Source organism: Mastacembelus armatus, chromosome 4 (genome assembly GCF_900324485.2).
Source record: "Mastacembelus armatus chromosome 4, fMasArm1.2, whole genome shotgun sequence".
NCBI classification, from domain to species: domain Eukaryota; kingdom Metazoa; phylum Chordata; class Actinopteri; order Synbranchiformes; family Mastacembelidae; genus Mastacembelus; species Mastacembelus armatus.
In genome coordinates this window covers 26,293,737-26,321,062 of record NC_046636.1, presented here as the reverse complement: position 1 = coordinate 26,321,062, position 27,326 = coordinate 26,293,737, and the positions used below count along the sequence as shown (strand labels likewise).

Below are 27,326 nucleotides of genomic sequence, written 5' to 3'. Positions count from 1 at the left end.
TTTCTCCAGGTACTCTGGTTTCCTCCCACAGTCCAAAAACATGTATGTCAGGTTGATTGGTGACTCTAAATTGCCCATAGGAGTGAGTGTGAGTGTGTGAGGTTGTTTGTCTCTATGTGGCCCTGTGATGGACTGGGGACCTGTCCAGGGTGGACCCCTGCCTTTCACCCAGAGAGAGCTGGGATAGGCTCCAGCAGGTCCCTGGGACCCTGGTTAGGACTAAGGGGGTATAGATGATGGATGGGTGGTATTACTTCTATTATTATTAATTTAAACCTGTTCTTTTTAAGTTCATGTTATTGATTGTTTCATGTTTTTTAATTGTAGGAGCCACCTTGTGCATGTCTGTACTATCTGGAAAACACTCTGGGTCAACTTCTGTAGTTTCTAAATGTGCTATATAATTAAAATTGACTTGGCTCATCCTCATCATCCTCGTCCCCGTGACGTCACCCCACACCATATCCGACCCCTCCCCAACCGTAGCTATTGTAAAGATGGCGTCCATCATGGAGGGGCCGCTGAGCAAGTGGACTAACGTCATGAAGGGTTGGCAGTATCGTTGGTTCGTCCTGGACTACAATGCTGGTTTACTGTCATATTACACGGTACGTGTGTTCCCGTGGCCTATTAACCCCAAACCGGGGTCAGACGGTGTAGAAGTTGCTGTTTGTCAAAGTGGATCAGGGCCCAGTGTTTGTCAGGACCTGGGAGTCTCAGCTGGCCAAAGAGGCGGGGCTCCGTGATGACAGACCCGTGCGTTGACCAATAGCAACGATGCTCGCAGGCCAACTGCCCAATCAAGTGACGGTGTTTTTTTTTCACCACTTCCGCTAACGCAGCTAGCTAGAAAAGCTAACAGTAGAAATACACACGTCTCGTTGTTGTATTTAAAGTTTTAGGGGAGAGAAAGGCAGAATTATTTATGTTGACGATACGACATTTATTCCCGCTGGTTAGATAAGAGTCCCACACCCGCTGGTTTGTTAGCAACGTAGCTAACAAGACTCCGCGATAGGAGACACAGCTGCTAGTTTGCTAGTTAGTTTCTTTTAAGTTACTCCGATTAACTAGTAAAGTCGAGAATAAGTATTAGCGATACTCTTAGTTAAACAAGTTGAGGTAGGAGCTGCCCACTGTCTGAAACATGCCTAAGAGTATTTATTCATATCTTAGTCACTTGTGGAGCAGTCAGCAACGTTGTTATTGATATATTGATAGAAAACAAAAGTTATGGCTATTTGTCTGGATACCTGTCTGAAAGGTGAGATGTGAGAATTAAAGTGTAGGTTTTAGGGCCAAACCCCACAGAGAAGTCTGATAAGATAAGATGAACCTTTGTTTATTTGTGTTACATCAGCAAAGGGAAACGTTAGGGCACAGGATAGAAATAAATATAGTTTGAAGAGTCAAATCGAATCAAAACAAAACAAATATGAATCCAGTAACAGTTTTAAACAACATGACATTTAGAGGCAGCTTAGCAACTGTTTTGGTAATCAATTACTCATGTGAGTCAAAGATACCAACCATTTGCTAGTTTCAACCTCTCAAATGTAAGGATCTGTTGTGTTTTTGGTTTTTCTGTCTTATGTGACAATAAGCTGTTATCAACACACACTTCATTAAATGTGCCAAAATGTGATGTGAGCATTCACACACTGTAATTAAATACATGTAACTGTCTTTGTGTGGGACACAAACATACATCTCATGCTAGATTTTGGCGTATTGTGGTAGGTGATTTTGATTTTCTATAAGTTATGTGAAAAGACAAGATATTAATCGCTGGCTATTGAAGGCATTGTCAAAATTGTCTTAATGTATAAGCCCTCCCTCAGATATTTATCATCCTTAGCTGAGGTCAGAGTTCATAACCAGGACTCCAGATCACAGGAGAGACTGGTTTTAAAAGTTCGTTATATCATACTGCCATGACCTGAAACACATCTGGAAATGATGCTCATTCCTCTGAGACTCTAAAACATCGCTTGCAAGAATTGTGATTGTTTTAATTAGTGTTGATGTGTATGTGTTTTATACAGCCGTTGAATTTGAATAGGAGAAAAAAAAGTTTCAATTTTTGGTAACGTGTTATAATAAAGCATGCAGTGAGTCAGATTTCACATAGCCCCCTTGTCTTCATCCATTATGGCATTTTAGTCCAGACTGTCTTTATTTTCTGAATTTAAAAAAGATGCACTCGTCTGGATAAAGTACTTTTAAAAATCACCGATTTGTTCTGTTCATGGTTTACAGTCAAAGGACAAGATGATGCGAGGATCCAGAAGAGGCTGTGTGCGACTCAGGGTAAGATTTTCTGGGTGACAGTTGACTTTTAACAAATGAAATACATATCTTTTCTGCATGCTTGCCTGAATTGCTGGCTTGCTTTACCAGTATTTGGAAGAGCTTCCATTATTGCAGTCCAACTTTCTTTTTCTGACAGTTTTATACAGAGCTGCACTAGGAGACAGCCTCCCTCTCTCTGACAAGATTTGCTTTGTCAAATTAATCAATTTGGACCATAAATAGATTGTTGGACTATGGTGAAGTCTTTATCTGATTTTCTAGGGATAGATCCTGACTTAATCTGCCTGGTCCCAGAACTAAATTTAATGTCAGATTTGTTGGCCTCATTTAGCAGCATTTCTGCAGCCATATCAGCTGTACGGCTTTATTGCTGCATTGCTTGTGCTTTTCCAGTGAAGGTGTTTGCCTTAAAATGTGTTTGAAATGATCAGTATTGATGTGTCCACTAGATGGCAGTAGTTGTCACACAATCATATTACTACCTCTTATAAAGAGAGGAAGCAAAGATTCCCAATGCAGTAGGGGACTGGACCTACCCTAGTGCTGAAAGAATGAAGAGTGTTTTGAAAATATAAGGTGTTAAAGAGAGAAGCCAACAAAGGGCCAGGTCTAAAAGGTAGGGTTGACCTCTTTTAAAACACTGGATATCATTTGTTTCTCTTACCTTATTTAGGCATTTGTGAGTTGAGTGTGTGTGTGTTGCTGCTGCTTTGAGGATCTGAGATCCCGTGTTGGTCCTATCTTCTGTCTGAGCCAGTAGATATCACTCAGCAGTGGATATCTCATGGCTGTTTGCAAAAGCCAGAAGAAACTGCTTGTCCTTGTCATTTACTGCATTTGTGTTTGTGTTTTTTAGTGACTGCGACTAAAGGTTGAATCTATCAGCTTTGCATATCATCACAGGGTGTAGTATAAGACAATGGTCAACACAACTTTTGTGGGTAGTTAATGCTTTGAACCGTTGTCTGAATCCAAGAACTAGCTTCTCCTTAAACGTGGTAGTAGTAGATTTAATCTAAATTTCCAAATTTATACAATGTTAGCTGATAGACCCCCAGCAGCATTCACATGCCACAACCTGTATCTGCCCGACCTCATCCTGTCCCCCACATATCGAGTGTCTCTCATGTGATTTGTCAGATTGTCAGTTATGAGACCAAAGAGTGTTTAATTTTTTAACAAAAGCAGCAGTGAAAGCCACATTTTATGCCACCACACCTGTTTGTGGACAAAAGGCATTGCCAAACGCCCTGACAGTGTTACCTCGATTTTACTGAAGGGAGGAAGTAGCTCTTGAAACTACCTAAAATGAGGATCCAGTATAATTTATGGACACAAATTCATGGGTCAGAGGTTTCAGTTCGTGCTTGATCAACATGATACGATTCATTGTGATGTAGTAATGTGATGACATGTATCATCAAGCTGAAATATCCATCCCAATTACAATTGTATGCCCCCTTTGGGCATGTATTGCTTTGTTTTACAACTTTGAATCATAATGTTTTTTGGAACTAATCAATATTAGTATTCTTGTGAAAATATCCCCACAAATATAAGTCCTAATACAGATTCTCAGGTTAGACACAAAAAATATCCACGTGTTTCCTTCTTTTTATTTGTTTCTGTTGTATTGTACTGTGTAGGTTTCTTACAAAGCATCGTTCCCACAGGCTCTTTCTGCCCCGTTAAACCTACCCATGCCTGGTCTTGTTTAAAATAACAGTTTACCCATAACCTCTACAGCAGTTTTATACTGGCTGTGATGATTTTCATGCACCACAAGCCAACTGTTATTTATTGAGTCAAATCGAGTTAAATATATGTCTTTGCAATAAGAGTTGTTTCATGTCCAAAAACGATGTAGAAAATAGCACACTCAACTGCAATATCCATGAGGTGATTCATTATTATTGTGTGTCAGTTGTCGGTGCCCCGTTATCAAAGGTGTGTTGATCTTTTATAGTAATTTATGAATCCAAGAAGAAACGTATTTCAGCCTCATGGTTTGTGATATCAGTGATTTAAAATGCTGAGTGGTGTAACCATAACAGGGTCTTCTCTTAGCTGTCTCATGGAGTTGACTTTGTTTTTTTTTTTAGGGTTTGTTTGAATAAAAAGGCAAATGTGGCTGCCTGGTTGTACTGTACTTGTACCTGTACTTCTTATTTTTATTGTTTGCAGTTTTTTTTCTGTATGAGGAAGCTCTGAGTCACACACCTTGTTTCTGTTGCTAGGAGCTAATGCCCCAGCTAGCCAACGGGCCGTTTCCCTGCAGTTGGCTGCTAGCTGCTGGTCCCCGGTGTCTTTCTCTCAACCCTTCCCTGGTTTTCTCCTCCTTCACTCTCCCAAATCCCGCCTCCTCCCCTCCCTTCTTCTTCTGTTCTATGTTCCAAAAGGCTGCACTTGTGTGTGTATATGTATGTATGTGTGTGTGTGTGTGTGTGTGTGTGTGTGTGTGTGTGTGTGTGTGTGTGTGTGTGTGTGTGTGTGTGTGTGTGTGTGTGTGTGTGTGTGTGTGTGAGGGAGTCAGTGTGACAAAGACATGATAAGGCAAGATGAGACTGAGCTGTTGGAGAGAGTGAGCTGCTGAGCTGGACTGCGGGTAATAGACAAAAGAGTCTCAGTCAGAGGGCTGCAGGAACATGTGGAGGGCCTGAGGATAGAAATGGAAACTGGAGTATGACGTGTCCCGCTGTCTGACTGCATGTTTTTTTTTTTCCCCTCTCTCTCTCTCTCTCTTTGCCCAGGGTGCTGTGATCGGCATAGATGACGAGGACGACAGCACATTCACCATCACCGTGGACCAGAAGACTTTCCATTTCCAAGGTGAGATGTTCCCCGTTTTTATTTTAGTTCTCTTTATGCTTCTCCTGCTCTCCTCTCTGTTATCGTCACTGGCTTTCTTTCTCCGTGTTTTCTTTTGCATCCATCCCTGCTGTTCATTTGCTCCCCTCTCTCACTCTCTCCCTCACTCCTCTTTCCCTCCCCACCTTTTAAAGACTTGGATTGGTCTGCTGTAATACCAGGAAACACATGCACACAGGCATCTACACAATGTCAAAGCCTTTTCTCCCTTCCTGTGGAAGCTCTGCAAGCTCTGTGAAGTTGGAATGACGTGCATTTTTGTAGATAAACAAGGCTTGTTCCACTGCGAGCTAGACAGATTCCTCTGGAACAGAACGAGCAAGTAAGGTTTTTGGTTTTTTTCCCCTTCAACCCTCCCGTCTGTGGCTGAGGAGGAAGATTTCTGCTTGTGTGTCTCTGCAGTTGAGCCTCTGGGAATAATAAGGGAATACTGCTGAGCTAGAAGCTGAGCTCAGGTCTCTTCTGGTTGCTGCCTCTGCTCACCCTTCGCTACACCGGTGTTGCCGCTTGCTATCTAACAACCAGTCACTCCATAGGGACAGGATTGGCTCCCAACAGCAGCATCAGCCCCCTCCCGTCCAGTCAACCCTTTTCCTCCTTTTTTGACAGGGAGCTGTCCAGTCCAGTACACCGCAGACACCCTTTTTTACGCTCTTACTCCACCAGGTCTTTAACTAACCTTCTCCACCTTTCCTTCACCTCTGTCCTTCCATCTGTTGATTTGTATCCATTTTGCCAACACCAATCCCTTCACATCCCTCCTTCACCTCCCTGTTGAGGGTAACCAGCCACAGTCCATGGGCCCACCGCCCCTCTCATCACCTCCATGCCCTCTCCCATGTCTGTGTTCCGAAGCTGTATGCTGTGGTTCTACAAACGCAAGGGTAAGAAGAAAACCGTGCACGTCTCATGGTCCGCATGCATGCCAGTCCTAGGGGAGAGGATGGAGAGGAGGCGTTTGTTTGTTTGACATCTGGGATGCACAGTCAGGGTGGAGCAGTAGACTCTGTAGCGCTCGGGTGTAGTGGTTTGTTGTCGAGCTTCAAGGACAGGTCAGTGCGGTGTGAGGTAGACCGTTTAGCAAATATCAGCGGTGAGAAATTCAGAAAGAAGATTCAGTGTCTTAGTCAAATATTTGCACAGACAAATTTAACTTTTACTAAAGTGTCTTTGCAACTGGTGTTTGTTTTGTTCTTCACTGGTTTTGCCGGTTTGGCTGAGCAATGATGTAATCTCTGTCTTAATCTTTGGTCATGTGCTCTAGTCCTCCTTTTTGTATGTCCAGACCTAAGTCTGAGAGAGTTTGGTCCTAAGGAGAGATCAGTGCAACATAAACAATGTATGCAGATGCTGTTTGAATGCACAAAGGCAACATAGACAAGAGATACAGCAGCGTAACAAATGCCATGAGGCAAGTTATCATAATTTGTAAAGGTCATATTAAATTGAACTGTTTGTTGACTAGTGATGAATAAATATCTCCGCTGCCTGTTTCTTTAAAAGCAGCATATCCTTGCAGAGGACGCTGACCCTGTGAATCACACTGTGACAACACGATCATCTTTTTGTTTGAGAGAAAACAATGAAATGTCACCGAGACACATCTGCTCTCCAGATACCCGAGAGGAGCATCGGAGGACTAGGCTGAGAATGTGCACTAAACATGTGCCGAACGTGAGATTCTGGATACGTCTGGTTTTAGCTTGGATATGAAGAGATGCCCTGGATGTTTGGCATATGCACTGTGGGATTAGTAGAGTGTCATTGCTAAAGTTAAAAAAAAAAAAAAAAAAAAAAAAAAAAGGGACACAGTTAGTGATGGTATTTGTTGAAATTTCCATTATCACAGTGTTGTTTTGCATTGTGGTGAACAAAAATTATAATTCGCCATGATGGGTCCTCTTCAGGACAGTCCAGCCCACAGGTTGAAGTGTAGTTTTGAGCCAGCCGGCCACTGTGCTGCCTGGAGTGCAGCTCTGTGCTGCCTTTTTTCTATTTAGAGTAGCATCCATTATTCATCAACCTCTCTCCCCCGGCGGTGCATCAGAGTTTCCTGAGACCCCTTTAGGTTCCCCTTTTCCTTTTCCCCCATCTGCTCTCGTTCGCTGGCTCTTATCTGCAGTAGCTGATCTTCTCCTCCCTCTCTGTCAAGCTTCCCAGCTTGCCGAGGGCATCGGTCCAGGATGAGAGACCCCCCTCATGCTCTTTCTCTTGTCTTCCCCCTCAATGATTCTCCCTTGTCTCATATAAAACTGTCTGGGCTTTTTTCACATTCCCCACCTGGGGGTTTCTTTTTGGACCACTGTGTTCTCTCTGGACACAGTTGGAGCTAAGTCATAGATTAAATAATAAACAGCTAGTTATCCCTCGAGACCATTTTCCTTCAGTAACCTCGGATCATATTCGCCGCGAACTGCATTTTCTTTGCTGGTCATGTGAGTAACTACATCATCATGCTATTGACAGGTAGCGGTCCAAACCAGCCGACCTTCCATATTCCCATTGCACCCTGTACTAGGACATTTCGTCAGCTTGTCTGAAGATGACAGGAGAAGGAAGAGCAGGGGAGAGATCAATTATTCGCAGGGCCTTTTTTAGAGAAAGCAGAAGCAGCATTATGGGAAGAGGCTGAGCATTATAAAGGGAAATCTTTGAGATGGATTCCCTGACCAGTGAGATGAGAGGACAATCTTTTGATTAGAAAAACACCGCTGCTGCTGTTAGATTACTGTGTTCATTTGTCTGTTTATCCAGACAGATACCAGGACCATTTGTCTTTGTGTACTTGTTTGTTATAGCTTTGTCCTTAGTCTAGACAGCTGTAACTACCAGTACCATCATTCATGAACATTTGCTTCCCAAACTTGAGCTGATATCCAATGCAATCTGTCTGATGTACTAAGTTAGAGACAAAAGTCAATCTGCAGGTACATATAGTCACAGCAGGCAACAGACAGTTGGGTGGTTAATACGATGCCACAGGAACAATAACAGAAGAAGAAAGATGCATTCAGGTGAAAAACAGTTATTGGTTTTAATTCATGTCTGGATAAAGTTCATTAAATAAAAGGCCATAGCGATTTTATTCTGTGACTAATTTGTCAGAGAAATGACGTTAAAAAAATAGGAGCTGATGCCAATATATTCATTCATGCATTCACAAGGGAAAAATTCAGTGGAAAGACGGCTAACACTGAAGAGCTATTGAGTCACTGGCTACTCAACATTGAGCAAAGTGTGTGTTTTTAGACTTTTCAAGCCTAAAGAGGAGAGGATCAAATGAATCCCTGAGGTTTAATGAGAAACTTGTAATCCTGGGTCCAAAACCTGGATAAATAATTGCAGTTTTGTGTTCGGTTTGTCATATTTTTTTTACTAATGGACTCTGATTACCTTCCAAATGTCCTCTGTATGATGGCTTACTTTACTTCAATGCTGTCACTCAGATCTGTTTGCAATAGGATTAACACAGTAGTGAAAGTAGCTGTACCACAGGGAAACTTCTAAAAATTACATCAGCGGGTTTGTGTGGTACACCTTCCTCTTGTGACGCTATTTAGCAGCTGTGGGGTGAGATTGTTACCCATTTACAGAGTTGAAACGGCATAAAAAAAACTCAAGAATGGGTTGTTGTTGTCAGATTTGTGTGGAGTTATAGGAGAAAAATTGAACTTTTGTCATTTTTGGACGTTTGTCCCCTTTGTAGTTGTATTAAATTTGATAATTGCTTCAAAACAGTACATAACGACTCCTTTTACATCGTTTGCAGTGTAAAGGATTCAAAATATTTTTCTCTGTGAAGTCAGAAAGCAGGAAAATTGCTACTATACTATAGTGTGGCCATTTATTATATTATATTTTTCTAATCCTGCTAGTTCTGTTCTTTTAACTTTGTCTTGTCCTTCTCCCCTTTTCTCTATCATCATGACAAGTACATGTTTATAGGACAAATAACTTTTGTAACTAACTCTGGAGATTAGCGCTGGAGGTTTCATGCCAGATGGTAGGAGGCAGTGCCATAACCTGAGGTCTTTGACCTCATGCGACTGGCTTAATAGCTAACTGACTGGCTGACACTATAGATTTGTTGAGCGGACTACCACCTCACACCTACCTGGTGAGGTAAGTTGTGTGACAAATCTGAGTTCATGCAGTCACAGTATTTGTTTTTGTTGAATGGCACCGCTCCCTTCTCTCTTCTGTTGTGAATAGAGTTGAGCAACATTAGCTGCAGCGAGCTGTTTCTCTGGAGAGTCTGTTTGGCTGAGGGGAAAGTGAGAGGGCAGCGAGGCGCTGTCTGAGTGGATTGCCCTGAGCGTTGGCTGCCTTTTAATGTCTTTAAAAGCTTTCTCTGCTGTAGTACTGCTCAGCCTCTGTGTTGGCACAGCCATTCATCTGCTGCACTGTGTAGTTTCCCGCTCAATGAAAAATGACTCTTTTGCAGGATATAGTTTGCCAGCTTATTCAGTGCTATATATCTTATTAAGGTTTTCTTTCCCAGCTTTTAGAGTTACAGTATCTTCACAGTGGTGGCCACCATCCACATGCACAGTAAAGCGAGGGAGCGCTGCTTGTAACACAAGACCTGCAAAGCTTTAATACGGCCTATGAATGTATGCATCATTTGCTCGCACCTGACTCCCTGGTGTCCAGTCCAGTCCAGTTCAGTCTGAATGTTTTACTGCTGTATGCCACTAGCACCAGAGAGCATGCAGGTACCTGTGCAGTCTGTGTGTGTGTGTGTTGCACACTGGGTCACTGTTTAATGATGCTGGCAGTCCATTTTTCTGTTTTTTTTTTTTTTTTGTTCAGCTTCACCCTGCTCCATTTTGCACTTCAACCCTAAAAACTTTGTGTGGTAAGAAAACAGGCACAAACCATTATGCTCTTACACACAGGCGGAGTTTTAACCCTGTGGTTTTTAAAAAAAATTATCATAGAAGTATTTACTGTTTTCACCTATATTATTATACCTTAGGGTAGATATCAAAGCTCACTGCTCTCTAAACAGAGTGAATAGTCATATTCTGAGTGTTTATTTATTTGACCAGATAACTGTCTTATCAAGCTTCACTTAAAGATAATCTGATTGAAATGTATGTTTAGTTTTATCATGTGAAAGCTAACCTTCTTTGGTGCACAGCTCTGATGAACCAACCTTATTCATCACTCTTAAAGGTTTGACATTTTGGCTAACAAGCTGGTTTGTTTTCTTGATGAGGTTTAGATGAGCCGCTGGCTGTAGCTTCATATTTAATGGACAAATATGAGAGGTCATCTCAGTCTCGGTAAAGAATATTTCCCATATTCATATTTCCCAAAGTGCCAAACCGTTCTATAAAGCATTTTAAGGGCACAAGGAGTTAATGCCCGATGTGAAATCTCTGGACATCGTTCCATATTTGACTTGCAGCCAGAATGCTATTACATACTGGCTAAATGGGTTTCTTTTTATTGTCGCTTTTTATTTTATTGTTTACTTTTACTGTAAAGCAAATTGCTTCTCTAGTGTACTAAATGGGCCATGCAAAAAGTTTATAGGTATCGTCATATTTGTGAAACTGCACATGCATATAGTATCATTCTGCATATGACACGAGGTCAGGAAGGTATTTTAGCAAAGTGTCTCATCAGGACAAATGTGTAGTTTTCATCACCGTCACTCATGTCATTAGTCTGTAATACGAGTGTGATACACTGATGGTATCTGTACGGAAATCATGGCTCACTGGGTGTGTCTGTGTGCTTCTGCCCTCAGCCCGAGATGCAGACGAGAGGGAGAAGTGGATCCACGCCTTAGAGGGAACCATCCTCCGTCACACCCTCCAGCTCCGGGTAAAGAAATAATTTCTGTATGTATGTGGGTTTGTATGTGTCTGATCCATTCGCTAAGAAGAAGTTGCTTTGTTAGGGATGACAGATCATCTGCATGTGTGGTTTTACTCTGTCATAAATTTTTTTCTCAGCAAACATGCAGTTTTTTTGTGACGCCTGAAGAATATAGTGGTGCAGACACTGACATTTCATTTGGGTACGCTGTAAATCCTGTGCTGTGCTTCCGCCCATATCGTGATGCTGAAGGGACTTTGCATCTCAGGTGTCATCAGCACTTCTAAGTCTCTAGGTTGTACCTGATGTTTTTTATTTGTGCTGAGTCAGTGATGATTCTTGGTGATAGAAATAGAAATAACTCATGGAGGCTGGTTTGGACTGCTGTGGACCCCAGTGTTGACTGTTTAGTTTCATGTTTAGTTTGTGAAATGCTGCCATTCTTTTTTGTGTTGCTGTGTTGAGACCCAGAGTTGTCTTTCCGTCTTCCCTTGCCTTCCAGTTGTTTAGATGTTTCTCTGCACAATCCTTCTTTTCTGCTCTGCTTCTCTAAACCAAACCTTTCTCCTCGTCTCCTCCCATCTACGTGCAGTTCTTTCCACCCGTCTCCTCCTTTTCCACCAACCTTTTCATTTGCTATGTTCTTTCTTTTTCTGCCTTCCTTCCCTCCCTGGCAAATCCTTCCAATGTGCTACGTGTGCCTGCTTACGCAGAGCGCACACACGCTTATGCAGTGTTAATGCATTACTGTCGTGTCATGTGATCCAGCAGCAGCCAATCCAAGACCTGCTTGCTTGATGAACCAAACATCTGCCCCAGCTGTCTCAGCCAATCACTAAAGCTGTTAGTGTCCGTCCCTGTCAGCCCTTGGTGCTGCTTTGTGCGTTTTCTCTTCTACATGTGTGAGAGGAAGTGTGGCTTTCCTGCCAGGGGAGGGTCCTGGATTAACTCAGCTGTGTCTCATACCGAACTGCTGCCGAAGGATATGCGGTAGCCCGACAGGCTGCCCAGCTAATACACAGTCTGAAGGTTGCTGTAGTTTATATTGGCAGACTGCAGTGGAGAGAGCAGCAGCAGCAGCAGCAGCAGGAGGAGGAGGAGGAGGAGGAGGAGGAGGAGATTGTTTTCTGTTTCTGTGTGGCGGAGGAGAGGGGAGGAGGGAGAAAGAACGCTAACTTTACCAGAGCTGGTGGTATGTTGCTGTAGAGAGGGAAAAACAGAATAACGGAGGCTCAGACAGACGGACCAGTCTTCTGTCAGGGTAGATGGGCTCATGGGAGAGATGTGCAAGATTTAAAGCAGCATGTCCATTGGAGCGAGGCACCCAGTAAGTAAAACACACACACAAACACTACTGCACCATAGCAGGGGAGAAGTTTAAGGGCTGCAGTGCACTGCTGGGGCAGCAGCATTTCAAAGTGGGTCACACTGCGTGGAAAGACAAACAGAAAGGGGAGGGAGGGTGCGAGGGCTGTGTTGACTCTGGAGTCTTGAGTGGTTTGGTGGGATTGTAATTATGTGGAAGACGCTGCAGCCTGCTGTACAATGTTCCCACTATGTCACCGTCACAAACACAGGTATCCACAGTTAGTATGTCTGGAGTGGAGGTGGAGATGTCTGGAAAGATTTGAGGAGCAGTGCAGAAGTCAGTACTGTGGCACAGGGACAGTTTACAAACCACTTCCACACTCATCAGCTTTGCCTGTTTAAAACACTTCCCTTAAAACATGAGATTTTCTTTGTGACGTTTGGTTTTCACAATGTCAGCTTCATTTTCCTTTCTTACTGCCTGTAGTAACTACTAGCTATCATTTTACCTCTTTTAGTGTGCTGGTGTTGTAAGATTAACAAAGCTGCTCTTTATTTGAAATAAGTTATGATCAGTTGTGTTTTATATGTGTTTAAAGGTCTTTATAATCCACTTCCTGTTAGCACATAGGTGCCTGTAGTTTGCCTGTAGTAATTTCACTTAGTTTAGTTGCCAGCTTCAAATAGATGATAACATCTTTTCCTGATCATCTGAGCCAATAGTGTATAATAGTGTGTAATATAAATAAGTAACAAGACGGGACATGTTGTTGGCACTTTAATGACTGTGCCAATGCAGCAGTGGGCACACAGGTACATTCATGCATTGTACAAATGTTCAGGTCTGAATAAACTCAATTGTTTTTGGCTTTGATTTTTGCTCAGGCCCTCTTATGAGCTGCTATATTTTTTTTGACCACACTAAAGAGAAAGGACCTTTGATCCTTTGAGGAAGTTTTGCAAGTTAACTTCAGGCTTCATGGCTGCTGAGTTAACTCAGACTTTGTTCTCTGTCCAGCAAATATGTTTTCACAGGTTAAGTTTTAGCAGGTCTTAGGCTGGGGCAGCTTCCTACGGCGTCACTCTGTTAATGGCTTTTCTTCACGTCCCTATGAGATCATCTGTACCAGGAAGAAACACCCCCTTCAGCTCAGGACGCAACAGGAATTTGTGCAGCGATTCTAAAGCAGCGGTAGCAGCCAGCACAGTTTGATAAGTGCTTGATTTACTAAAAAGCATTTCTGTTTGATGCTATCAGTGAAGAGCAGTTTTACTATCTCTCTCCCCGTTTTTATGTGAGAGGTGTTTTTTCTGTGTTTTTCCATGTCAGGACAAATGTCAGGAGGTTGCTGTTGTTCTGTGTGCTGAAATATTGCTGTGACACACGCTGTGTTTAGTCATCTTACTGATGCGCCTGGCATGACGTGGACTGGTAATTGTGTTGTAGCTGGTGTGGATTGTCCCTGCCATTGACAGGCGCCAGCATTAAATAGTGGACGATTTATTTTTAGTTTTATTTTATTTCCTTTTTTATATACGAAGGAAGTCATGTCTGTGCTTACATACATCTGCCTCTTTTTGATTCTGTGTTCTGGGTCCTTAGGTGGTCACGTCTGTTCGGCCAGTAGTCTAGTAATTACCTTTTAATAGATATTATGTAATGAGATTGTCTCTGCTAGTGTGTGTGTGTGTGTGTGTGTGTGTGTGTGTGTGTGTGTGTGTGTGTGTGTGTGTGTGTGTGTGTGTGTGTGTGTGTGTGTGTGTGTGTGTGTGTGTGTGTGTGTGTTTCTGCAGGGGCCATTAAGGTGAACTAATTAAAAAACAATGGGTTTGAGTGCACCCCAGCCCATTTACACACACGCTTCTCTGTCAGTAGCTAAATTCTTTCCTGATTGAGTTTTGTTGAGACCTGAAATCTGTGGACTCCAGGCCCAGCAGGCAGCACCAGACCTGATGCCTGAAACAAAAACATTCATATCTCACTACATTTAGTTTCTGAGAGATTCTCCTGACCTGTTTATGTTTCTGTCCACCATTTTGTGTAACGGTTTACAAAGCCAACCTGGCCAGGGGGTGACAGAGTCAAACATTTTATTAAATGGAGAGTGAATGTGAATACATGGCCTGGGTTACTGGTTATAGTTATAGTGTTTGTGTATTATGTAGCTACTAGCTTGGCACTTGACTCAATTTGTTTCTTCATCCTTCAGGAGGCCGAGACAGGACTCGTTCCAAGTGTTCAAGACTTTGATAAGAAGCTAGCCGAAGCTGATGCCTACCTGCAGATACTGATTGACCAGTTAAAGGTGAGATTCAGTTCACGTGAGATATTTTGCACATTCATGTAGGTATTATATGGCAAAGCATGCATGTAAATCTTTGTCATGACCTTGCTCTCATTTTGTTTTGTTGCTGGTCTCGTTCTCGTCTTTGACCGAGCAGAAGTTATTAAAAACAGGATTTGTATAATAAAGGAGGAAGCTGTTTATATAAAGAAACTGCACATGTACAGGAAACACTTAGCGTGTCTTTCCTTGTTGAGAGGTGCATGATACTTACAATCACATCGTCCGTGCAGATTCATTTCAAAGCTCGTTTTACTGCGGGTCCATCCCTCTTTCCTCCTTTTCATCCGTGTTGTTCTCTGTCGCTCTCACACAGCTGTTTGATGAGAAGATCAAGGACTGCAAAGAGGATGAATCACGCAGAGTGAGTACCACCAGCGTGAGATTATTCTGTCCTTGTGTCTGGCCTTTCAGGTCTGCTGTGGTTGCCGTCATTATAGTTGTGGCTACCAGCAGGGGAAGTAGGTCGACACACAGCGTTGGGAATGGAAAAACTATCTGAGTGCGGCACAGAGAATGTGATATGAGTTGTCTGTCTGTAATCAGAGACTGGGCAGAGTGTAGGGCTGCAAATGCTGATTATTTGTATGATCGATGATTTTATAGATTTTATTTTTGGTTTATTGATCTCTGAGTTGGTCTGTACAGTGTCACAAGATAGTGAAGTTTCAGTTCTCACAGTCCCAACAGGCTGTCTTCAGATGTCAGCTCTCAAAAACACAGATATATTTACTGTGATATAAAAAAGAGACAATGCAGAAAATCCACATAGAACATACTGACTGTTGTTAGAATCTATATACTTTAATTACAGTTTTTAGTTTTCAGGACCTTGTGATCAACAAAACCAGATGATTATCTCGTAACCAAGCAATTCTTTTGGTTCAATTAAAAAGATAGAGGTGTTTGGAAGAAACAGCTCAGGCTCAGGGTGAAATAACAAGTAGCCTCTTGTTTTCTGCGTGAATCACTTCCTCTTCGAGTTTAAGGCTGACTTTTGGTCACGGTGACTTCACCAAACTCTGGAAAATTGCCTCGTAGATTTTCCAAAGAACAAAAAATGCTGCTGCTGTTGTAGAGTCTGGGTTTTGTTTTAGTATCATCTGCACCTCTTGTGTTTCAAATTGTGTTTGCTTTTTTAAATTGCTCTTGGATTTCACAGCATGTTTTTTCCTTTTTTACAGAAAATTGAAAATTTGAAAGAGACTACATGTGTAAGTCAGAACCGAGCACATATTCCTTGCTGTGTTTTGGTTTGGCTGGAAGGTCCTGTTCACTAAATTCCCATCTGTTCTTCTCTTTCAGAGTATGGTAGAGTCCATCAAGCACTGTATTGTGCTTCTGCAGATCGCCAAGGTAAACCCAGTATGAGGGCACGTTTGATTCACCTCTCTTTGGTTTGTTCTGCCGTTTCACCATCACTGTCATTGTTCTTGTGAGACCACATCTGTGTGTGTGTGTGTGTGTGTGTGCGTGCGTGCGTGCGTGCGTGCGTGTGTGTGTGTGTGTCTCTCTGGGGTAGTTCCCTGCTTACAGTTGCTATCTGGGTCGGGTCGGTTGTTCATGAGGGCGTAGCCCAGTAGTCGTTTCATCACATGTTCCATTCAGCCCTTTGAAAAGAAGTGGAGCAATCATTACTGCTTCATGTGGCTGTTAGGTGAGGTGTGCAGCTTTCTTAAAACTCAGAAAACTTCTACTCATAAATAAGATTGTTGGTAGAAACTAGTGTGACAGAGTAGTCCTGTCCATATTGAAACTAAGAAATGACAGGATTCTCCTCATGTGATGAAGCGATTACTGTTTTTAGAAATTTGGTGAATAATTTGAAGCTCTGTGTGATGAGACGTGATAGCTGTCCTTGCCGTCTACACCACAGGTGCTCATGATGCTTTATGAAATGACCTTCCTACATAAATAGTCTAACATTGTCTTCTCAAAATTTTAAGGACCAAAGTAACGAACAGCAACACGCAAACGGACTTATAGTAAGTTTGACATTCTCTGTCCATGACAACAATTTGAATCAAACAAACTGCTAACTTTCCTTTCTTGCTTAATTTACTCTCCACCGTAGAAAAGCTGATAAATCAGATCTCTTTAGTGCATGCCGTCTAATTTGGAGGCTCTGTCTCGATATCCTTCCCTTATGTCTTTTGTCTTTCGCCGCTTTAATTTCCTGATTCCATCTGATATTTAACTGGTTTTTTTTTTTTTTTTTTTTTTTTTTGGTGGTTGGGAGAGATTCTCTTCTTTGTCACGGCACAAAATGTGTTTGTGTGTGTGTGTGTGTGCAAATGTTGACATAGAATACACTCGGTTGTAGAATATTCTACAGTACATGTATGTTTGCATGCATGTGCAGGGGAAAATGTTGCACCTCACGCATTAAGAGTCAACTAATTCACTATTGATTTGTGGTGTTCACACTGCCTGCTTATTGAACCGCTGATCACTAATGGCTGGATGGTGATTCAGAGAGCATTCCAGTGGCTCTGCCGCTGTCCTGTCTTTATGTCGAAGGCCATACCAGAGGTTTAGAGCATGTTTTAACTACAGTACATATTCTTTACATTACTGCTAACTGTTTTCCAAAGCATTTGCTGCAGGTTTTTAGATTGAACTCTTGACCTTTGAGGCAGCTATTGATTTAATTCCTTTCCACTTGAAACACTGATTAACATCTGTTTAATCACAGTAAACTAAATCACATTCAGTCATTTTTTTGTCTTAAGTGTTATTATAGTCCTGTAGTATCAGCAATGACTCTCATTACAATAAACCTTCAAACTGGGGTGGAAACAGAGTTAAATAATCTTTCATGCACGTCCATGTTTGTGCATCTCTTGCCTTTGAGGTTTAGTTGGCGCATCCTGCAACTCCACACAGGGTTTTTTTTTCCCGCAGAGTTCTGGCTCACAGCTGAATTTCCATTTAACAGAATGACAGTTTTATAAAATGTGGAAAGTGGGGTTATATATTTACTGCACTGTGATGAATATCACATTTCTATGAAGTTGAGTGAGAGGTGCAGTAGAAGTGAAAGGACTGGATGTGGAAAATGGCAAATGGGGAAAATGGAAGACTGTTGGGCAAATGAAACATATGCACCCTACAATGAACATAAATCAGTAGCTGCCTGGAAGGTAGAAAATCCATCTAAACCTTTTCTGTGAACAGTCTATAGGTAATGGACTAACACACGGACGATCTTTTGTGTGGTCTTTGAAGCAAGATTCCCACAGGGCCCGTACAGCTCATAGGCCGCACTGCTCTTATAGACGACTTATTGTCACGGTCATTAAGTGTAGCATCACGGAGTAAAAATAGCACAGCATAAATTTACACCGCAACTTCTGTCTGGACGTCTAACTGCACGTTTAATCTGCCATGAGCTTCGTGCCGAAGGCCGCTTCGCCGTGTGTAGATGCCTGTCACTTGCCTCTGTGCCTGTAACTGGAGCAGCCGGTAAATGCACTGCAGACCTTTGTTTAGAAATACTTGTTTGATTGACTTGGTCAGGTGCTGTACTGCCAGGGGAATTGCTCTGAAGTGCAGGAATCATTTAAACTCAATAATAATGAAATAATTTATGTGCACAGCAACTTGAGCCACCTGCTCCATAAGAGTGTGTGTGTGTGTGTGTGTGTGTATTTACACACACACAAACCCCCAAAAATAGATAATTACTTTATTACTTTTCTACATACAAGTTAATTGCTTTATTAAGTACTATTCATTTAAATAATATTACATTTAGTAACTTTAAATGAGAATAACTGCTGTAACAATTTAATTTCCCCTTGGGGATTAATAAAGTACTTCTTCTTCTTCTGTATATATATGTTACCTGCTTTTGCCCACAACAGACCATTTTGTTATTTGCTCTTATTAGCAGTCGTGGTTTCTCTTTCACAGAGACATGTGGCCAAGTCGAGCATCAGGCAGTGGAAACTAGAGATAATAGAGGAATAAATGTAAAAGGCTTGAAGATGAGAAGCAGGTGTAGGCATGAGGGCAGATGGAGCTGAGATCTTAGACTAGATTTTTCTCTATGGCTTTTTCTTCCAATCACAACTGTCCTTCATTTTATAAACTGGACATAAAACAACATTGAAAAAACAAATCAGCAGCATTTTATAACCAAAAACAACCATGAGATCACATCACACCTCTTTCACTGTGATCTGTCCTGCATCTTGTGTGTTGTGTCCTGGGTTTGCAGAGTCATGTGGTCCACTTTAAGGCACTGCAGTCGAGCCTTAGCTGCTGTATTTTCACCTTTACAGCTTAATGTCAGGGGACAGCCATTTTACTGGCTCATCGTGCCTCTTCCTATTGATTTCAAATGACTTTCATAAGAAAAATAGCTGTGATACGACCAGCTGCACTTCAGGTTTGAATAATAGGATAATGTATCATGCTGACTAGCTGTAACTTCAGTGCTACCACGAGCCCTGAGGGTACGTTGGTATGGTTTTGCTATGGTTTTGGTTTAGCCCGTGTTGTTGCTGTTGTTGCTGTCATTTGGGTCATTTGGAGCCAGTGACCCTGCTACACAGAGAAAACACTCTGCTTCCTGTGTGCGCACATGTGCCTATATGTAGAGGGACACATGAGGTGGCACTGATGAGGGCAGGCCACTGCAGATAATAATGTCCCCACAGATATTTACACCAGGGAAATCAAGAGTCAGGGATTCTAAACATGTTAGAGATGGAGTCTGCAGCCCAGTGGAGTTAATTAACTCCACTGGGCTGTAGGAAGGTTCCTCAGGTCAAAAGGTGCCGGTTCTTATTGTGTGAAGCTGCTGCGAGGGTTTGGACTTCAGGCTGTGTTCTTAGTTTCATATTGATTAGATTAATGAAACATGGTAACGCCACTCTCCCCAGGAAATGGAGCGAAAGGAAATTGATCTGCCCATGCTGGGTGGTGCATATATCATTTTACTGTTCTCATACGGAACCCCAGAGTGTTCAAAATTAAATATAAATAAATAGGATTCAATTATGAAATAACTAATTACTTGAATAAAAATACACATAAATGATATTTCATAATAATGAGCATATTTCTAAAACATGAGAATCATTTCATAATAATGAGCTGAATGTAAAAGTTTTAAACTGTTCATTATTTCACTATTATACAAATGTGTATATTTGTATTTTTATTCAAATATTTAGTTATTTCATCATGTCCTAGTTATTTAATTTTGAACTCTCTTATGTTCCATGTTCCATATTCCTGTTCTGTAGCTCTTGCACTAAGCTGATCTATTGTACAACCGACCAGCCTGCGAAGCCGCTGCCCAGTGATGAGTGAGAGCTCACTTTGTCAAGTGGGTTGGATGTTAAAGGAAACGGTGCTTCACTGTGGTTGACAGGAAGGTACCATTGGTTTAAATGTTAAAGCGGCTGAGTCATATTGTGCCTGGATATTGAAAAATAGCTCGACTGTTTGTTTGACTGTAAACAGTTTAGAAGCCAAGGCTGAAGCTGAATTGTGTACGTTCTGACGGTGGTTTAGTCTGTTAGCACTTTAAATTAGGCAGCAGGCAGTGGTATGGGTGTGCAGTTGTTGTCTGGTGTCACTTCAACTTGGTTATTTGTGTTGTTGATGGCCTTGCTGTTTCTTGTTTTTTTGTTTTGTTTTGTTTTGATCTTTCCTGCAGAGCACCATCAACCCAGTGGATGGAATCTACCAGCCCCCTCTGGACACTCCTGTAGTCAACACCACAATGCCCACGCAGACCACACTACCCACAGGTATTACACATCTGCAGTGCCACCGTCTCTTGGACACATGTTCATGTATGAGTGTAGATGATGGTGACAACAGCTCCCCCTGGTGTTCACATCTGTCACTGGTGTTTCTGCTGTGTGCAATGCAGCTGTTGTTCAAATTGCCTGACATTCTTTCTTACAAATGCTTTGTTTTTTGAAATTTCATCAACAAAGACAGTTGATAATGTTCTGTGTTGAAGTGTAAATATGTTCTAAAACACTAGCAAATGAAAATGAATGCTGCAAAGTCGGCCCTTCTAACTTTGGTCTCTATATAGCCTGTGTATCCCCCTCACGGTTGAAGTCTCTGTCTGCAGCAGCATCTCAAATCGTTTTCTCAGAGTTTTGGCACCAGGGATAAGATGCTGGTTTTAATGCGATTAGGCTTCATGTTAATGCTTCTCTGCTAACTCTTCTGCTTTCTCCTTTCGCTAAAGACGCTTCACAGGTGTGTAAATCAGACCAGCGACCCTCCACATTACCTGTTGGTCCCGTCGTCACAGTGATGGGCAGCCTGCAGACTCCAACTCCCAACAGCACAGGTGAAGGTTCATTCCAGTAGCTGGTTTTTCTAGTAGCACTAGAAGATTATTTGTTGTTGTGGGTGATAACTGATAGTAAATAATATTTTTAAGGGAGAACTACAGTTATTTTTCCTGGTTTGGTGTACAGACTTTTCATCCATGTTGGCCTCAAAGTTAACCTTCAAGGGAAACGGCCACTGATCTAAAAACAAATATATCACGTCAAGGTCCGTTTAGGGCTTTGTCTGCAGTTGGTGCTTTAATTTATATCACATGATGAGGGGAGATTGTTTCCAATTACCAGTGAATTTCAAACCTCATGTCTAGCTGTATCGATTATTCTCTATTCAAAAACATAAAACAGCACTTTGTGTGTGTGTGTGTGTGTGTGTGTTTTTGCTCTTATTTTGTAGCTTACATGAAGATAATGGACCGTTATTAAAAGTAGTACTACTGTATTAATTATTACTGTACTCTAAGCCAAAGTGCTGTGTCCATGAAGATGAAGTAAATTAAAAACCCAAGTGCAAAACCTGGGAAAGCTGAGGTTCCTGCCTGTTTGCCTCTCGTGCTGAGGCAGCAGTATTAAAACGCTGTGCTGAGCACTAAGGAGACAGGCTGCATGCTCGAGAGCACTGTCAATATGCTCTGCAGAGGCAGCCGTCACTGTGCTGAAGACAGCTTGATGTAACTCTATACAGACTGCTGCACTGAGCTCAGAGAGAAATGAGGGCTCCTCTTAGGTAGATTTTGATCGTGTTGACCTGTGTCCAGATTTAAAGGAAACTAACATGATACGTGTTGTTCTGTTTCTTTGTCAGGGAGTGGCCCATCAGGCCCCAGCAGCGGCGTTGCTTCCCCATCTCACATTCCCCTGCCCTCGCACTCTGTGCCAGACTTCTCCTATTCCTCCAGCGAGGATGAGTTCTACGATGCTGATGAGTTTTACCAGAGCAGCACTTCCCCCAAGCACTGCATAGAGTGAGTATAGTGTTTCCCTCCCTCCCTGCGCCACACAGGGTGAATCTGTTGCTTCAGGACTTAACAGCAACACTGTTAGATATAACATGCAGCTGTTTAGGTTGTCTTTGAAATCCTACCTGTTCTTTACCTCCTCATCACTCCTGCTTCCTGCCCCAGTCCCTCAGGGCCTCCAGCTGCCTCGCCCCTCACTAATGAAGGAGCAGCACTGAAACGACCAGACACCACCGAGTCTCTCAACTCCTCCATGTCCAATGGTACCACAGACGCAGGTAAAAAGGGAAAGCTCACAAGACGCAGTAGTTTTTCGCCCACTGCTGTTGGGAACTTCACGCATTAAACACTGAGCTGTATCTAACTTCATCTTGTCAAATGTTAAAACATAATTGATGATGAATGTGAAAAGGCAGGGAACTTGATGTGATTAAAGCTACATAAGATCTGTCCTCTGTCGTCAGATCAGTTTGATAGCCACGATGACCGTGACGACGAAGGCGAGGGCGAGTCTGTGGAGGAGCACAAGAGCGTCATCATGCATCTGCTGTCTCAAGTTCGTTTGGGCATGGACCTCACCAAGGTAAAGACCTCGGAGCAGTCGTAGCATCTCCTTTTGTTCCGGTTGCCTTTTTCTTTCTGCAGTGCAGGCCGTCGACCACACGCAGCCACAGTCGTTGTCCTTCGTTATCTTTCACAGGTGGTACTGCCTACCTTCATCCTCGAGAGGAGATCTTTGCTAGAAATGTACGCTGACTTTTTTGCACATCCTGACTTGTTTGTGAGGTATGTACAGGTTTAACAAATCTTCTACTCTGTATAAGCTGTTGTCTCAACATCATTTTCAAATGTTAGTGATGAGGAGCTGTAAACAACCTGACTCTTTAATGTGGCTTCCACCAGTATCGCTGAGCAGTCAGACCCCAGGGAGCGCATGGTTCACGTGGTGAAATGGTACCTGTCGGCCTTCCACGCAGGGAGGAAAGGCTCAGTGGCCAAGAAACCTTACAACCCAATACTGGGAGAAGTCTTCTACTGCCACTGGGACCTGCCCAGCGAGGCAGAGGAGCCCTCCCCACACATGGTGAGACCACACGCCGCTGCAGTCAAGGCCGTCAGCTGGCAGAATTCCTGACTGCTGAAACATTACGTCTAATCTTTAAACATTCATGTTGAAAATCATGCTTAGTTTATTGCTGTTCAAACTTGTATCTGTTAAATCTATGGTCTGTCGGTAGTCAATCCTTAATCACTTTTTTTTTTTTATCCTCCACCCTCCAGGAGACTGTTTCAGATGGTCCCGTTCCCTGGTCTTCACCCAACAGTGTGTGTTTTGTGGCAGAGCAGGTCTCTCACCACCCACCCAGTGAGTGATTACACAGCACGGCCCAACATTTAGTTTGGGAAACGTTTAGTTTCACTTGTAGGCTCAAGAAAACTTTGATGGAGGCTGACAATTTTTGAAAAGTGACTAAAGCAACAACTGGATTTTTATTCTATTTGTCGTGACACTTTAAAGGCCAGAAAACAGGCAAAGTCAAACACAAGCTAGTGATCGCGTGTTGAATTAGGATGTCTTCACAACACAAATGAAATGTTACACACTTTAAAGATACAGTTTTGCTTCTTCTTGTACAAACCTCGTTATTTCCACTCTTCTTTCCGTAGTCTCTGCTTTCTATGCAGAGTGTTTAAGAAAGAAGATCCAGTTCAACGCTCACATCTGGACTAAGTCTAAGTTCTTAGGCATGTCCATAGGCGTCCACAACATTGGCCAAGGTACGAAAGAAAAGTTCCTCATACACTTCAAAATACACATTTTTAACAGACTCTTACAACTTTGTGTGGTTGTAAAAATCATTTTCCTGTTTTTGTTTGTTTTTTGTATTTTAGGTTGTGTGTCATGTTTGGAGCATGATGAACATTACATCCTCACCTTCCCTAATGGTTATGGCAGGTGTGTGTTACTGCGTCGCTGTGTTTGTCTGTGTCAGCTCCAAATCACTGACTGGTAGTTACTGTCTGTGCTTCACTGACCTGAGCCCTGCCTGTGTGTCCAGGTCGATACTCACCGTGCCCTGGGTGGAGCTGGGCGGCGAGTGCAGCATCTCCTGCTCCAAGTCGGGCTACAGCGCCAACATCGTGTTCCACACCAAACCCTTCTATGGAGGAAAGAAGCACAGGATCACTGCTGAGATTTTGTAAGATGAAAATGGTCACACGATACACTTTAGTTCAGCTGACGGGTTATGGATTAAAAGCCTTAGAATTCAATGCAACACTTGTTTTCTGTTTCGTCTTCAGTGCACCTAATGATAAGAAGTCTTTCTGCTCCATTGAAGGAGAATGGAACGGAGTGATGTATGCCAAGTGGGCAACTGGAGTGAGTGTTTTAATTATTGGCTCAATCAAAACAAAATGTGGGCACTGGGATAAACGTTCTAAAGAGAACAGTTGTGCAGCAAATAAAACATTATATAGCACCAATGAATGGTTTGTGTCGTGGGTTTCTAGGAGAACACAGTGTTCACAGATACTAAGAGGATAGGAATCATCAAGAAGAAAGTCAGAAAGCTGGAAGACCAGCTGGAGTACGAGTCCCGAAGGTGAGAAGTGAAACAAAACGCTTTTCACTGTGTTTGTGTATTAGACTTTAACCCCTTTGGTTCTTCAGATTGTGGAAAGATGTGACACTGAACCTGAAGCTGAAAGACATCGACGCAGCAACAGAAGCCAAACACAGGCTGGAGGAGAAACAAAGAGCCGAAGCGAGACAGAGGAAGGAGAACGAACAGCAGTGGGAGACCAGGGTGAGGCTCTGTCCATGTTTCTCACCCCCCCAGAAATAAAAGACCACATTTAACATTCATGTTTTCCTTTGTAAACAATGTGTGTCTTACTTTTTTGAATGGGTAAGAGTCAAAACACTGTAGGTGACATTAAGAGAAAAACATGTTCATTGAAATTACATTCAGAATAATAGAACAGTGGAGGTAAAATTGAAGAAAGACTTGAAATACACACCGATCCAGCTCCTCCTTTTCTGAGATCAATGTTAACAATGTCTGATAATACTGTAGTTTTATTTTGAGACCTGTTCTATTTTCAGATAATGATAATTAATAAGAATTAAATGTAATAACTGTTATTGCTTGTGTGTTTCTGCAGCTATTCCACGAAGACGGGGAGTGCTGGGTCTACGATGAGCCTCTATTAAAGAGATTAGCCTCTCAGAGGCACTGAGAAGACTACCCATGCTCTGCCACACACACACACACACACACACACACACACACACACACACATACACACACACATACATATGCATAAAGAAATGCACACACCGCAGAGTCTTCATAAGAACTCTTATCCAGGCCTTGGAATGACTGGTGATCCAAAATGTACACAGCTTTGCATTGGACTGAAAAAACAACAATATGGAAATGAATGAAGTCGAATGGAAACTCATCAAAGGTGTAACCTGAAAAGTAAAGTCACTCCTCTCCCTATTTGGGCAATCTCACTGTCCCACCACCACCGATCTCTGCCACCTGCCCACATGGGACTGGGCAGCACCGAGAGGAGATAGAGGGATTCGAAGCGTCTCGTGTGTCGACCCTTACCTGTCAGCCTCACAGCCACACCCTTCATCGGCTCCACAGGACGAGCAAGAGCGGCGCTCGTTCCCCTGCACACATGGATTTTTTTGGGGGGGCGTGGGGGGTTGTGGTTGATGGTGTTCAAATCAAATCAAATAAATCTTGACAAATACAACATCGCTGTACATCTCAGGGAATCTGGTGTCAAAGGAAAGAAAGCTGCTGCCCCCTCAGAGAGTCTGACAGCCTTACAACGGTGGAACGGATGAATCTTAAAAGGGGCGAGGGAGAAATTCTCTGTTTGCCTGCAACTAGTTATAACTTGTTTATATATAAATATACATATGACGGATATAAAAATATATATTCTTTTTTTATTTCCAATGCTCTTTTTGTTTATTTTTCTTTCTGGCAACTGTGTAAAATATTGGAGGATATGAACTTGATGGCTTTACATCTTTAAGGGTCATTCCATTTTTCCCATCTACACGTTCTGTTCTCATTTACAAGCCAACTTGCCGCCTCTCTGGTCCTTCACATTGTTCTGTGTCTCAAGTATTATCCAGAAGCAAAGCTCTACGTAAGCCATAGCATCTGAGCTCACTGGCTGGTAGACGGAATATATGCAATACAGAAATAATTTGCCTGTCAAACTTCGGACGTCCATTATGCCAAAAAGGTTTAGAGAAAAGGCTAAAGGCACTTTGATCTGAAGAGAGGACAAACAATCCTTACCTGAAGGCATTTATGAACAAATGATTGTTTACTTCTTTGTTTTTTTTTTTGTCTTTCTGTATCGATGATCCCTGATGGGGGCAACAAGGCTCTGACTGATCCTGTTAAGTCACGCTGTTGTTCTGCACATCACCCTTCCTCGCCTCCCTGCTGAGCGGATCAGCTTGATACTGGGTTCTCAGAGGGTGAGGAGAGTAAAAACGGAAAACCGGCGTAGACTTTTGAAACACTGCTGTTGTTTCATTGTGCTGCTAGAGCCCAGACCACTTTGCACCAGTGCATTTTCTTGTGAACTTCTAATTTTTTTTTGTTTTTCCAAAATAAGAACCACATAGAGGGCAATATTTATCCTACTGTTTGCCTCTGCTACTTTTAGCCATCGATCATTCTCATATTTATAGCTGCATAGGTTGGATCTAAATGCAATGGTGTTGGATGAGATACAGAATAATAATAATTTTCACCTGAAAATGCCCCAGGACATCCATCACTGCTGTAGTGAGTCCACAACAGTCCCAATAGTTTCTCTATGATCTGATTATTGTCTCCTAGATATTTTGCTATTTAGGAAAGCGATGGGTTGAGATGAATAGTAAAATAAATACCTTGAGTCTTAGTTTCATTTAATCTGGTGAAGGGATCAATAAAGTCTAATATATTCCTGATGCCGATGTATGCTCATCAGTCGACATACCATCTGAAAATCTCAATTCCTCTAGTTGCAGCAGTTGAATTAAATCCTCGTTGAAGCAGAAAAACTGATTCCGAGTCCAAGCAAAATTTGCAGTGATTTTATTTTTTCCTTTTTTTTTTTTTTTTTGTCTTGGTAGATTATTTTGAATCGGGGGCCTTGCTATACATTTGGATATGACTCAATATTGCCTGATAGTGAGCGATCAAACAAATGTATTTTTATTTCTTTATGATCATAACCATTGATTGTATCAGATTCTCCTGTTTATTGATGCATAATATTAAATCTCCATGGGTTTATTCCTGTGTGACTTTGTCGTCGTTCCTTCACATCAACATCATGTCGTAATACTC

The 27,326-nt window shown here is 42.3% G+C and overlaps 1 protein-coding gene across 5 annotated transcripts; it reads left to right on the top strand.

Annotated features, from left to right (window-relative positions):
- The first annotated feature begins 480 nt into the window (after nucleotides 1-480).
- osbpl9 (oxysterol binding protein-like 9) lies at nucleotides 481-27,272 on the top strand. 5 transcript variants are annotated; one of them, XM_026304794.1, is made up of 24 exons: nucleotides 481-608; nucleotides 2,260-2,310; nucleotides 5,064-5,142; nucleotides 10,940-11,016; nucleotides 14,529-14,624; nucleotides 14,980-15,027; nucleotides 15,848-15,877; nucleotides 15,969-16,019; nucleotides 16,610-16,648; nucleotides 20,335-20,428; nucleotides 20,884-20,988; nucleotides 21,792-21,951; nucleotides 22,111-22,223; nucleotides 22,410-22,528; nucleotides 22,646-22,731; nucleotides 22,849-23,029; nucleotides 23,227-23,311; nucleotides 23,614-23,724; nucleotides 23,839-23,902; nucleotides 24,006-24,146; nucleotides 24,250-24,328; nucleotides 24,460-24,551; nucleotides 24,620-24,755; nucleotides 25,114-27,272. In XM_026304794.1, the coding sequence occupies exons 1-24, from the start codon at nucleotides 498-500 to the stop codon at nucleotides 25,186-25,188; spliced, it is 2,223 nt and encodes a 740-aa protein (XP_026160579.1). In that variant the 5' UTR covers nucleotides 481-497; the 3' UTR covers nucleotides 25,189-27,272. The 5 variants fall into 5 exon arrangements, with proteins under 5 accessions (XP_026160579.1, XP_026160578.1, XP_026160582.1 ...); XM_026304793.1 differs by having other exon boundaries at nucleotides 22,099-22,223; XM_026304797.1 differs by lacking the exon at nucleotides 16,610-16,648.
- The last annotated feature ends 54 nt before the right edge of the window (nucleotides 27,273-27,326 follow it).